The sequence below is a fragment of the Camelus bactrianus genome, chromosome 34 (assembly GCF_048773025.1).
Source record: "Camelus bactrianus isolate YW-2024 breed Bactrian camel chromosome 34, ASM4877302v1, whole genome shotgun sequence".
Classification (NCBI taxonomy): Eukaryota; Metazoa; Chordata; class Mammalia; order Artiodactyla; family Camelidae; genus Camelus; species Camelus bactrianus.
Window position 1 is genome coordinate 17,078,286 of NC_133572.1, and position 15,032 is coordinate 17,093,317.

The 15,032-nt window shown below is 41.4% G+C and overlaps 1 protein-coding gene across 1 annotated transcript in view; it reads right to left on the bottom strand.

The window, feature by feature from the left end:
- The window catches only part of ITPR2 (inositol 1,4,5-trisphosphate receptor type 2), a 417,609-nt gene that overhangs the window by 370,233 nt on the left and 32,344 nt on the right, over positions 1 to 15,032 (bottom strand). The window contains exon 2 of the mRNA XM_074357919.1: positions 12,495 to 12,565. Within this exon, the coding sequence (XP_074214020.1) occupies positions 12,495 to 12,565 (71 nt within the window). The remainder of the gene's footprint in view (positions 1 to 12,494; positions 12,566 to 15,032) is intronic.

The following is a 15,032-nucleotide window of genomic DNA, read 5'->3' on the forward strand; positions in this document are numbered from 1 at the left end:
TTGAATAAGTTAATGATTAGTATGCTTTATGGAGATGCATAGAGACTTTCATAAACAAAATGTAACTTTTATTAATTTATTTAATACTCAGAAGAGACTCAAACAAGCAAGGCCCACCTACCATCCACCGCAGAAGTAAAGTCTTAATTCACACACACTTCCACTTCAAATAACAAACATGTGTAAGACACTGCCTTGCACTGGAGATACTTTATGCTATACATTATGGGAAAACTGAAGTGATTGACTTTTTAATAGGCCTAATACATGTCAAAATAAGAGAAAATAGGGAAACAGTTTATTTAAAAATAGCTACTATTTAATTCACTGAAGAATTCTTGAGTGAGCCATGGTTTCAGTTCTATAAACAGTCCATACTTCTTACCACAATGTGTTCCTGAAAGCTATATTATAAAAGCAATGCATTTCCTGTAGGAAATTCCACTGGAACAATATAATTGGGGTTACTTTCCTGAAGAATACAAAGTTAATAATGGACATAGCATAGACAAAAATACTCCAACCCTCCAAATCATTTAGAACAAACATCCTGTAAAAGTAATTAAAAGGTGCTTTGACATACTTTCACGAAGATCATTCTTTTCCCCCAAATTAATACTATATCCGAAGACCCAGAGAGGCAGAGTCCTGAATGAATAAAGTCTCTCTCCATCTTCCCACACAGCCAGACTCAGAGGAGGAAAAAAAAGTCACCGAAGTGTAGAATGGGGAAACTTCATCTTTTTTTCAGTGAAGTCAAGAGATTATTTTTGAGTCAAGTGAACTTCCAACCACCTCAGGGCTGTTTTCCCTCCAGACTATCTTGAATTGGCTAAATTCACCTCTCCTGCCTCGGCCTTTCCCAGGATGGCATATAAAAGGAGTCACACATTACACAGCCTTGAGACTGGCTCCCTTCACCTCGCATAATGCATCTGAGGTTCATCCGTGTTGCTGGGTGTATCCGTGGTTCATTCCTTTTTATTGTTGAGTGGTATTCCACTGCATGTATTGTTTATCCATTCACCACGTAAAAGAGATTTTTTTAAATTGTTTCCAGTTTTTGCTATAAACATGGATACATGGATCTTAGTATGAACTTAAGTTTTCACTGCTTTGGGTAAATATTTAAGAGTGATGCTTGGGGGTCACTTGGTATGTGTGTGTTTACCTTTATAAGAAACTGCTAAACTCTTCTCCAAAATGGCTGTACCGTTTTGTACACCACCAGCAATGTCTGAGACTCCTAGTTGATCTGCATCCTTGGCAACACTTGGTATTGTCAGTGCCTTTTATTTTAGTCATTTTTGTAGCGGTTCTTCATTACGGCTCTTGATGTTTTGTTTCAGGGCAGCTTAAATGTTGGTTTTCCAAGGGGTTCCATTTTAGGGCACCCTTTTCTTCTCACTCTCACAGCTTTAAATTCTATCTACATACTATTAAGCTTGCTATCTGTATTTTCCATCTAGATTTCTCTCCTGAGCCTCCAGACTGACATATCCACCCATCTTCTAGATCTACCTCTGGCAGAAAGGATGCCAGAACCAAGTTCATTACTGTGGTAAATTGCAAACGGCCACAAGTTCTTCCCATCACTGTATGCATATGGTGACTTTGCTGTTGCTCCCATCAAGAGACAGAGTCAACTTCTCCTCCCTTTTCCTCCAAACTTAGGCACGTAACACTGCCAAGTGTGACACAAGCAGAGGTCTGAAGAGAGCTTGAGCACTGGGCTTTGCCCTTTCTTGCTGTTCTCATACCAACCCTATGGGAAGCATCTGAGCTAGCCTGCCAGACAGTGAGAGACACATGCCCCAGCCATCCCGCCAACAACCATCACAGGCAGATCCGTGGGTGAAGCCAGCACAGACCGTCCAGCTGCCAACTGACCACAGGTACCTGGGCAAGTTTATCAGCCAAGCCAGCTCAGAGCAAAAGAATCAGCAAGCAAACCCACAGATTTATGAGTTAAGTAAGTAAATGAATGTTCAGAAAGCCACTCAGCTTGGGGGTGTTTTATTACGTGGTGATACAGAACTGATACTATTACCCTCCCCTACCAAGCAGTTTGTTATATATTCCATATTTCAATAAATGCCACTAACATATATCACACTGCCCAAGTCTGACATCTGGGAGAATCCTGGGAGGCACCTCCTCCCTCCCCCCAACCTCCTACCATATGCCCCCATACGGTCAGTCACCAAATCCTAACACAGTCAAATATTACAGCAACTGTCTTAGGCCATTAACATATTTTTCTTAACTATTTTAATCATCTCTTAGTTGATATCCCACCCAACATTTTCATCCTCTCCATGAAGGAAAATAGTCTTTCAAAATTTCAATTCTGTGTATCTGTTTCTGTTTTATAGATAAGTTCATGTGTGTCCTTTTTTCAGATTCCACATATAAGCGATATCATATGGCATTTTTCTTTCTCTTTCTGGCTTACTTAACTTAAAATGATGATCTCCAAGTCCATCCATGTTGCAGCAAATGGCATTATTTCATTCTTTTTTATGGCTGAGTAGTATTCCATCTTATAAATACACCACAGCTTCTTTATCCACTCATCTGTCAATGGACATTTGGGTTGTTTCCACATCTTAGCTATTGTAAATAGTGCTGCTATGAATATTGGGGCTCACAGACATAGAAAACAAACTGATGGTTACCAGGGGTTAAAGGGGGTGGGAAAGGATAATTTGGGAATTTGAAAATTGCACCTCTTGGGAAGTGATGGAAATGTTAGCTATCCTGATTGTGGTGGTAGTTTTATGGATGTGTATATCTATCAAACTTCATCAAATTGTACATCTGAAATATGTTTAGTTTACTGTACAGGAACCATACTATCAAAAAGGTGTTAAAAAAACACAGACTATGGAACACAAGCTGTCAATAAACTAAAGTCTGTATCTATTTTTTTTAACGCACTTCTGATCACGTCATAGCCCAGCTTAAAATGCTTTAAGAGTTCTCCACTGTGTTTGACATAAAAATGAAAATGCCTCAGCATACAAGGCCATGGGGCATCGGGACCCTCCCGTAAGCTCATCTCTGCCACTTTTCCACATTCTCCTCAGCTTTTAACATTCTTAAAAGCCACAACCACAAGTGGGTTACCTACTCCACACCTCTGTGCCTCTTTCTCCTCAGCCCTCTCCTGTCGACTTGGTTAACAACTGCCCATTCTCCCACAGCTCCAGCGCACCGCCAGTCTTGCTCTGAACACCCAAGCCAATTACAGTCCTCTTCTCTCACTTTTGTAGCTCCTTGGGCCTAAAGGCAGTATAGTTAGTGGTTAATTATCTGGAATTCAATCAAACCTTTGCTTCTTTCTAGTTATGTGACCTTGGGCAAGTTACTTAACTTCTCTGGACCTCAGTGTTCTCATCTATAAAATGGGGTGTGGCAAAGATGTTACCCCTCACCCCCAGTGTCCACTCTCTTCTTCCTTTAGGTAACAGAACTCTTGAGGTGGGTGTGTGGCCAGCCCACTACGCACCGGACTCCTCAGCCTCCTTGCAGCAGATGTAGTTACGTGTATGAGTCTCCCGTGGCTGCTGTAACAAATCACCACAAACGTGGTGCCTTAAAACAACAGACATTTATCCTCTTGTAGTTCCTGAAGACAGAAGTCCAGAGTCAATGTGCAGGCACCACCATTTTCCCTCTGAAGGCTCTAGGACAGAATTCTCTCTTGTCTCTCCCAGCTTCTGGTGGCTCCAGGTCTTCCTTGGCTTGTGGCTGCGTAACTCCGTTCTCTGTCTCTGTCTTCACAAGCTCTCTCCTCTGGGTCTGTTTTTTCTCCACTTTTGTCTCTTATAAAGTCACTTATCATTGGATTTGGGGCCCACCTGGGTGACCAAGGCTGATCTCATCTCAAAATTCTTAACTGACTTCCATTTGCAAAGACTCTTTTTCCTAATAAAGCAATGTTCACAGTGTCTGGGTTTTAGGACATGGACTTATCTTGGGGGACCACCATTCAACCCCACGTACTATGTAACTATAAGACAGGAGTAGGAGTAACATATGCAATTCCAGATGCCCTCCTGAAAGAAGAACCTACTTGCCCTGGATTCCTCTTGCCCCCTTTCTACTGACTAGGAGGTGATGACTCTTGAAGCAACTTTGGAAGCCATGTGTTGGAAACAGTGATTTGCAAGATGGTTGGGGATTACTCACCCAGGAACTATTAAGTGAAAGAGAAATGCACTTCTCTCCTATATAAGCCACTGGTTTAATTTCTATTATAGCAACTTATCTAATACATGCAGACAATAACAGTATCTTAACAATAATACATACCTCTCAGGGTTGCTTAGGGATTAAATGGATTAATAGACTGTAAAGCACTTCAGACATCACCTGAAATATGGTAAGGACTAAATAAATGTCAGTGATGAGCAGCAGGGTTAGGAGTGTGGCCCCGTTCACATTCAGTAATCATTGGTGTACTTGTCTGTCTCCTGCAGAAAACCAAACTTACCAGGGTAATGGCTTGGCACTTACGTCTCAGTTTTATACTGGAAAAAAATACCAAACATTCTATTACTGTTTAAATGGAAAATGCAATTTAGCTTTGACCCTCGGAAGTACTTTCACGAGAAGGTAAATACTAAGCCTGGAAAGCCTAGATGGTCCTTTGCCGGAGGCACCTGCGCCTTTCAAGTCACAGGTCAAAGGTTATCTTAATTAAGAAGCTTTTCTCATCTCTCAAAACAGGAAATTAAAATCTGCATCCTCCCACAGTGCCTTCACCATGCCTCTTTAATTAGCCCTTATCACGTTCCACCTTGGGTTGTAATTATTCACACACACATCTTATCTCTCTCATTAGATTATAAATTCCTTGAGAGCAGCATTCGTTTCTGACTTGTTTGACCCTTAGCAACTAGTTCACACACTGCACTGCACACAGTGGATCATCAATGAATCTCTAATAAATGTATGAAGATCTCACAGTGTTGGGAAAAAAAACACCAGCTTCAAACAAAGCCTGCCTCACCACCTACTAGTGGTGTGACCTTGATCATGTAACTTTCACTTCTCTCTAGTGTGGTTTCCACATTCGGGAAAATGGGGCTATTAAGTTTAGACACACACTTAATTTCATACACAACACTGGAAGGGAGGCTTTTGCACATGACCCCCCGGCTCAGGAAAATTGGCCCATGACTACAGGATCAGTAAGCAAGGGAGTCAGAGAGTTATTCTAACGCCACTAAACCACCTGCATCCCATGTGCTCATTTGCTGTCCATTGCTTTTCACTCTGAAAGGAGAAAATTAACCTTCACAAGTTAAAGCCACAAATCAAAGTTCATACAGCATATATATAATTTTTTTGATACACAATTAACTGGATGAGGGCTGCCCTAAACAGAAATTCATGAGATTTCCAGAGCAGTCCTCTCTGACCGTTGAGAACCACAGCAACTTCCCTCCAGGAGAGGGTAAAGTAGTTTAAAGTACCAGTACTTTTACAATCCTGGCTAGTTTCAACAGGAGAAGCAAAGAGGCAAAAAGCAGTCGGTTTTCATTTCATCCTTCGGCCCGTCTTTGAAACCTCACTGAGAAGAGTCAACTTATTAACCAATTTCCACTGCCACTTAAGAGTTTAATAATAGGGGACTAGCTGCAGAAGGTTCTTAATATGATGACTTCCCACAAACACACAGAATCAGCCTAGCAGTAACATTCAACTGGAGAATTTTAAAGATGATTTTGAGTAAATCGTGTATTCTGGCTTGGAAATCCATTGCAATTTTCTAAACTTCTTTGAGTGCCAGCAAACTACAAAATGCTACAACCTAAAAGAGCTTCACTTAACACATGTGGAAGTTGTTGGCTTCTGCTATTCACACTACAGATTTATCTGATAGAATGCACATTTAACACCAATGAACTTAAATTCAGAGATGTAGCATATAAGACTGTAACAACATAACAGGTCCATACCTTGCTTTCTTATAAACGAAGCAATCAGCTAACAGCTACATTACATGCTGAGTAGTATGAAGACCCCCAGCAAAAAGCATGTGTTGACAGAACTGAAATTATATTGCCTTTAAGAATTACAATTTTTTTCTAGAACTTTGATCATTCATTCAACAAAAATTAATTCAGCCCCAACAATATGCAAAACACTGTTCTTGATCTTGATAATTCAACAGAGGAGTCTTCACCCTCATACACTTTGCAGTCTAATTGCAGGTCTCTCAAACAAAGAAGTGGGTGCAAATTCTGAGCATGCACAAGTGACATGGCTGTGGGCTCCCAGGCCCAAGTTCACTGATAACAACCACAGTGGACAGTTTCCAGCGTGTGGTTTCCGAACTCAAGCTCTCGCATCTCTCCTCTCATCTTCGTGAGGGCTTCTGTGACGGAGAACTTGCTCAGCTGCAAGCAGGAGCAACCCAGAAGTTTGCGTGGCAGGGGTGATGACACAACCCACAGAGAATGGAAGTTGGCCCCAGCCTTCCCATCCTTGGGTAGGAGATTTTGAGGCATGTTCCGCATGGTTGCTCAGAGGCCATGGCAGGACTGACTTCCAGTTGCCACAGTGGTGGGTCTGATGCACAATTCACTACCTTTTATTTCTTTAGGCTCACTCTCCCTCGCTTCCTCGCTCACACTTCCCAGGACCACCTCCCAAACTGATTACCTCCATCCATATCTTCCAGGGTCTGACTTGTAGATACTCCGACTAACACAGTCCTAATGTATTTCTCTTTAGATAACATTCAGTAACACCAGACTAACACATGAAGTGACAGTATCACATACATACCTGTTATCAACTTACATTTCAAGATGTCATGAGGTTGAGAATTTAAATAAATAATTTGGGTGAGAGTTAAGATCAAAAAAGAAAGAGAGAAAAACTTGGCAGGCTAGAAGGATGACCAGGGTTAAACGTGTTAAAAGATTCTCCACTAGGTTCCAAAATACCAATTATGCAGCACAGGAGGAGGGAAATGAGCGTCCAGAGATGCCAGTGAAAAAGCACCAGGAGTTTGGGTTGACTCACAGCTGGCGGTGAGTTACGGATTCCTGCTCAGGACTCCTGGGCTCTAAGTGTGACATCCAAAAAAGAGGGAGATTCTCATCCGACCACACCCAAACGTTCTACATTCAGTTCTTCCTACACCGCTAAGAAGTACATTGACAAGCAGGCAGGAGCCTAACCAGAAATCAAACACAGCAGCATGATGAAAACTAGAGAAATCACGGAGGAATTTGTAGCTGGCAAGAGGTGAAACAATGTTTTTTATTAAGACTATAAAAGAGAAGATCTGCAGGAATATGACCATTCTAAACAAATAAGTCAAGCCCCACTGTGTGGCAGAGGGATGAGATGTAACCTCTGTGGCTTTAGGGGACCAACAGGTAAAAACTGATGGGAGGGTGCTATTCAATAGACAGTATGGGATAGTGACAAACAGCTCTGGAGTCAGACCAGCTTGTTTTGAGTCCCAGCTCTACCACTAGTAGGTTTGGCGACTTTAAAACGGTTGTATGACTTCTTTATACTTAACTCTCTCAACTGCAAGAGCGGGATAACAAAAATTCCTACTTTACAGGGTTACTGAGATGACTAAATATTAATGCACAGAAAGCCCCAAGCACAGCACAGCATGTGTTAAATGCTCGATAAATGTTAGTTGTTTCAAATCTGAAACAGTCTGTCTGCATCCAAAAAAAAAAAAAATTGCACAAACACCAAAGCTGAATAAATTCAATAAAGCAATTGTCGGATTTGTAGACAGAGTATTTATAATTGGCTCACACTGGTGAATTACTGCGTTAAACAAGACTGGCATGTTCGACCACATAAAAAGTCAAAGCTGGCTAGATGGCTTTTTCACTTACGCTCTTAAGTGTATAACCAAACCCTAAACGGTGAGAGTGTCCGCCTTAAAAATGACTTCCCTTAAAAATGAGTTACATGAAGAGAAGGAACTGAGTTAAAGAAATGAACTTGTAAGTGTTCCCCGAAGTCCCTGATTTTCACTTTCGCTGATTCTCATGTGCCACTGCACAGCAGAGACAGTCTCAATTTTAGTTCCAGTTCCTGAAGCATTCTAACTTACTGCTTCAGAGCAACTTCTTGCTTCCAGAAGCAGCCACTTGGTAGGCTGGATGGATTATGAAATAGTCACATGTGTCAAATGACCACAGAATCTCAGAGCTGGAAATTTCAAGACCAAATGGTCCGAGGCTGCGGGACTAACTAACCAGCCAGGAGAAGGGGCTGTTTTCCCTTCCCTCGTCCCGCCGGGGGAGTGGCTCCCTGGGTTCTCCATTACTTCTGTGTTTTATCACCCTGATGGGAATAAAAGGACACACAAACCTCTCTTGTTTTGATTTAGATATGTCTCTCCTCCTAACAGAAAAGGCACACATATCGGTAGACACAAACTTTTGGAAAAATCTGTGCCAGAGAAGAGTTTTCTAGAGATGAGGGGGGAAGTACACAAAGAGACTAGGAGAGAAAAAAAGAAAAAGAAAAAAAAAACAGAAAATATAAAGTCAACAAAAATAACTCCTACCATTTAGTGTGAAGGAGGAGGGTTAACTGTATATCAAAAAATAGGACCAGTGACACCTCGTGTTGATAATACGCGCCCCTGATATGAAGCAAGGAGAAGGGCCGTCAGCCTCCTTCTCAAAACCTTAGTCCCAGTCTAATCATGGCCAAAACACCAACCAGAGCCAGACCAACGAACATTCTACAAAATACTGGCCATTACTCTTCCAAGTATCAAGGTTACCAAAAAACAATGAAAGACTGAGAAAGTGTCACAGGCCAGAGACGGCTGAGGAGCCATGATGACTAACATGGGATCAGGACTGGAGACAGGACATCAATGGAAAATGGGTGGCATCCGAAGGAAGCCTGGAATTGAGTCAACAGTAATGGTAAACGGTAATTTCTTAGTTTTGACAAACGTACCACAGTTACATAAGACGCTAACATAATGAAACTGGGTGGAAGGGAGCTCTCTATACTGCCTTACATCTAAACAGATTCCAAAGTTTAAAGTTCGTCTTTAAAAATTACAGAATATTTGATCATGAAAAAGTTTTTGCACTCACTTAAAGCCACTGTGCTTCTGTTAATACTATTATGACTGTGTGGTTTCCACTGAAAAATAGCTGTCCATCTGCCAGGCTGTAAATAACCCTTGGGAAGTTGTTCATTTGTTAAAACTTCATTTCCTCTATTCACATGAGAGGCAGTGTGACACGATCAAAGGAACATTTCTTGCACAATTGTGTCTATTGGTTAGTCTTGTTAACCCCTTTAGAACTTTGGCTCCTCATTCAAAACGTTGGGGGAGCTGTATTAGATTTACTTTGAATTGCCTAGAGCCCTAAAATTTGATGATTCACTTGAACAAACCATGGAGTGAGTATGAAAAATAAAATACTTTTCAAAGTACTTTGAGAACATCGTTTGTCTGGCTGAGGCAAGAGGGACCGAGGTGCAGCTGAACTATTGCGGATAGACAGCTATTGTGTCTTCGTGTTACCTAAAAAGTAACATGAAGGGAGGGGGCTCTGGACACTTGCCAGAGGATTCTGGAAATATAGGCGTGGTGATTCTGGGAGGCAAATCTAGTAAAAAATGATGACCTTTACAGTCAAAAGGTACAGGAGAAATACATCCAGGCAGAGAAGGGTGAAGCTGCAGAAAGGACAAGGTAGGTGAAAGGATGTGGCATCTGGGACCACACGGTCTGCTCAGGGCTGCTGAGTACTGTGAAGGCCAGGGCAGAGACAAGCCTGGGGAACTCTCCTCCGGGGCTCCTCCGTCAGGATAGGCTTCCAAGAATCAGACGATGAGAGTCAGAGTTTTAAGATAAAAGGGAACCTTGAATTGCCAACAGAAAAATACCCTCCTTCTCCAAAGATGAGCGGAGTGAGACACGATTTAGTCTTAAGCTACAGGTAGAAAATGAGAGCAAACGAGCAAGGACAATGACCTGAAGTATTAGATTACGGGAAAAGCCAGCCTCCCAGGGGCGGACGGAGCACCTGAGTGACTCATACATTGAACCGGTGCCCGCTGAATCAGAGGACACTGAGTATCTGTGTATAGTCACCTACTGGGTACAGAGCTGGTACCCCAGGGTGCCCTCGGATACACTGAAATAGTCTTTGCACTTAAAACAATTCCCTTCACTGGGAAAGAGGAAAAGAAAAAAAGGCAGCCACAAACCCTGAAGGTTTATCTTTGACAGATCAACCTCCCCGGACTGACAGAGGAATAAAGCTACCCAAGCTCACGGCAGTGAAGCATGGAGCACCCCTGGGAGCCAAGCTGTATCACATGATCCCGGGAAAGTCTGGGTCTCTCACCTACAAGCATCTAATGGCTTTTTTTTTTTTTTTTGGATGTCTATGGTGGGCAAAGCTCTATGCTTGTAAAGCACAAAAAGAAAAAGGATAAAATCCTGCCCTTGTAGAGGTTATAATGTAAGAACAGAGCCAAATACATTTAAAGGAAATACATTATGCCTTTCTGTGGTAAGTTAGCTGCCATTTGTGTAATGGCTTAAAACACTTTTACATTTATGCTCTGGAAAGATTTCAAGCCTCACAAAGCATTGTGTGGTGGGATTGTTCTTGTTCTCATCCACCCTGGCTCCCACCAGCCAATGACAGATGTCCTCCAAGGCACAAAGTCATTGGGTGACCTACTTAAGATGACACAGCCAGCGAGCGGCACAGTCAAAACCCGAACCCCAAGCTTTTGTCTGCTACAAATGCAGATTTGTTGTCCCGGTTTGTGTTTTAAAACTTTGTTTTTATCTTTAACAAGCTGCATTTCACAAAAGAGTGTCTGTGGACCCGGTTTTGTTTATCATCACAACTCTGAACTCAGGGTGCCTCTCCCACCTGAGGAGCATTGGGTTTCTTCAGCTTCAGGAAGTTCTCGCCCGTATCTCTTCCCACATTACCTCATTCTCGTGCGCACCAGCCTCACCTCCTGGAACGGGATGAGATGCTCCCGGACCTTCTCAGTCCAGCCTCCACACTTTTTATGACTCATTCATTTCCTCTGCGCTGCGTTCTGGGTAATCTCAGCTCTCTTTTCCAAAACAATACCTGTTTCTTCATCTTTATATAATATGCCAGGTCATGCTTTTTAGAACCTGTATGCTCTTTTTTCATATTGTCCGTTCTTCCATTAGGGCTCATCTGGCCTCTTCTGTCTCTGAAATCATTTCCACACCCTTACCCACAGTCCCCTGTCCTGGAGCACTTCTTGTCTGTTTGTCACAACTGCTGGCTCTCCTTCATGGAGTTTTATTGTGAGTCCACCTGCCGTGGGGACTGTGTGCAGTGGGAATACTGAATTAGGGGAACATCCCCACTGAGCACTCTTACAAGTGCTTCTAACAGGCAGTCTGTCCCCCACCGCCTGCTCGATGTTAATTCCTCTACCTGGGGAGACATCTGGACCACTTATTCAAAGTGACCAAGTTTACCCAAAGGATATTTATTGGGCTTGGCACGCTTTCTGTAAGATTCTAAGTTTACTGCAAATGCCATACATAAGACAGTCTTATAAAAAGAATTGTGTAGAACGTGCCCATCACAGAAAGTGAAACATGGAAACCATTTACCACATGTTAAACATCTCCCTTCCCCCGTGCAGGCAGAGCACATCCTGACTTGGCCTTGGGGCCAGGGGAATCCCTTTCACTCTCTCTCCAGATCTGTATCTCTTATTAAAGCTACTTTTCGGTACTGTGTAAGTAGGAATACATTTGAACACAGTGTGTTCAAAATGAACGCTGTTTTAAAGTTGTTCTTATTATAAGTCCACACAAACTATGAAACTGATTTGCACACGCTCTTAATTACTGGTTTTAGTTGACTATGATTCTCTGCAAATCCCATTAACCCTTCTCTCGGTAACAGTCGAGTTATAATGTCTCCTACTATGAACAATTTCTTAGTTGATATTTATGAAGGTACCTCTAAGATGATACCTAGAAAGGAGTTCTAAGACAACTGCTAGTCACTAGACATCATCCAAAATGACATTTTAAAAACTAAGCAAACACATTGATGTCACCGTCCTGAAGATTTCACAAAGACAACTTAAATAGCTAATAATGAAATACTAACATTTACTGTACCACTGTCACAAAAATACACAAATACTTATCATTCAGCTGTATTTACTGGTTTGCAAAGTGGCCTCTCACAGCTATTTACCAAGATGTCCTTTGAACACACAGACCAGCAAAACAAAACTTGGAACTATTCTTTCAATATCAGCCCTTCAATGTGTAAAAGAAGAAAAATAATGGGAAATTTGGGGGGAAAAAAATTCAGTGGATACACTTCTATTTGAAAGTTTTATAGTGAATAAAGTTCTAACATTACTTATTTTAAGACACAAAAATAACACCCCCCCTCTTTAGGTCGCATGGTAAAAAAAAAAAATACATATTTATTTCTTACCTCTGAACTTCTTGGGAGGGTTGGCAAGGTCCCCCGCCTCTGGGTTTACGACACATCTGTCGTCCACTAGCCTAGAAGGAAAAGCATGCTGTTAACATCATTCTGTTCACAGAGTACAGACCCCACGTGGATATTGTATAAATATTTCCAAAGAGTTTTAATACAATTCTTCGCTCAGAAATGTTTTAATGCTCATAGATTTGTAAAATGATTTGGTGATCCAGGCATTAGCTAAAGCAGGGTTTATGAAATTCAAAATTAAGAAACATTGTTAAGTGGTAGGAAACTGGTTAGATAAATCCTCGTAGATCATGATACAGACAAACCACGGAACACTGCTCAGCTAGTTACGCTCATATTTTTCAAATGCACGGCCTGCAAAACATTTATCACATGTTGTGAAAAGAAGTGGTGACAGATCAATAAGATATCATATACATTTAAACACACGCACACACGCACACACACACGTGCGCACACACACATGTGCACACACACATGTGCACACACACATATGAGGGCTGGAACAGAGACTCCAAAACATTAACAATAGTCAGACTGCCCGTAGTGTTTATCTTCTTCTCTGTGTGTGCACGCGTTTGTTTTGTTTTGTTTTGTTTTGTTTTGTTGTTACGAAGAATGTGTAAACTTACAAAATCAGGCCTAGAGTGACCGTACACTCGGGGCTCATCCTGTGCTCAGCCCTGGCCCGGCCACCTCCCAGCCAGGTGATGCCGACCCTCCTTCCCACCTTCTGCAGAACAAGGATCAGAGTGCCTACCTCACCGCATTGGCAGGAGGTTTAAGTGACTTAACATCATCTGTAAAGTACCCGGTACAGTTTCCGGCACACAGTAAGCCCTGAAATAAGTTCTAATAGATAAATAAAATCAGGGACTTTGCCTGCCTTATTCCTCACCACGTGTCTGTCTCTTGAAGGATGCCTGACACAGAGTGGGCACTCAACAAACATGACTCAAAGGAATAAAATACCTTTGTAGTCACAAAAACATGTTTAATACCTATTAAATTTTTTATAAGAAGCCCATTTCTAGGACAATTCTGAGAGAAGCCGAATCTCTGATCTGAGAGCCAGGAGACATGAATCTCCTGCTCAGAGAGGAACATCTAACAGCCAAAGACTCACTAACATTCATTTTCTCCATTGACTAAGCGATGCAGTAACTGGGGTCGCCTCCAGAATATTGTAAGAATGCATGTGAATTAATTCTAAATTTGTGAATTCATTTGGAGAGATGCCCAAGTTGCAATTTTGTTTCTTTTTAAAAAATGCTGTTAACCAGACTCAAGAGTATGCATCAATTCCAGCACAAAGTAAACCCCAATTTGTGATCAACTGTCCTCTTGAACTAGGATGATTATCCAAAATGAAAACTTTTGGTTTCTGGTTTATCTCGTTACAACAGCAAACACATCCTAAATCACCAGATTTTTCTATGGGATCCAATTTCCACAAAACAAAATGCTACTTTGGTCAAGCAACATGGTTCTTTCTTTGATTTTTTTTTTTAATATATACTTCATTCACACTGGTTTACTAAAATGTGGTTTTACAGGAGCTGCCAAGCATGCAAGAAATTCCTTTTAAGAGTCTTTAAAACTGTTTTCTTAGAAACAGGAAATCACATTGGGTCAAGAGAAAGCAAACGCAAGCCTTCACAACATCCAGCTTCAGGCTCTAACACTGAACGTGAAAGACTCAGTCCTGAGATTGTCACAATGTAATATTTAAATTTTTTAAAAAATGCTCTGAGGGAAAGGTCAGGTTTCCTAATCAGTTAAGATACGTTGTTTTGCAGATACTGACTGGTATATATAAAATAGATAAACAAGTTTACACTGCATAGCACAGGGAACTATATTCGATATCTTGTAGCAGCTCACGGTGAAAAAGAATATGAAAACGAATATATAAATGTGCATGTATGACTGAAGCAATGTGCTGTACAACGGAAATTGACACATTGTAAACTGTCTATATTTCAATTTAAAAAGTTAAAAAAAAAGACATGATGTTAAGAATTCAAAACATGATGGTCACAAGAAAGCCATAGTCTCATTAAGAGCACATAACAATTATACAGTAAGCGGCATTGACATTTTTACCCACTCTTTGTGCCTGCCCATCCCCATAGAAATGCAGGTCCCCCGAGAGTCCCCACCTGCACGGGCTAGCCACCAAGAGGAACGGGGAAGACTAAAGGCATAAAATCAGGTCACAGGGCGTTTATATAAACACTTGCGCCTCTCCTCAATTATCTGGTAGCCCAGATAAAAACATAATAATTAAGAGTGACTTCAGTTCTAAGAATCTGTCCTATCCCTTATAAACAAAGGTCTGTTAAACTGCAAAGAAAATCATCTCATCACGCAGACTTAAAGACCTGGAACTGAGTTTGGAGCAAATGGAGGAAAGGGAAGATTAGGATAGAAAGGGTGGAAAGAGAAACAAGGAGTGTGAAATCTGTTATAAAAACATATATGCTGTTTATCTATTTTACATATAGTAGGCAGTAT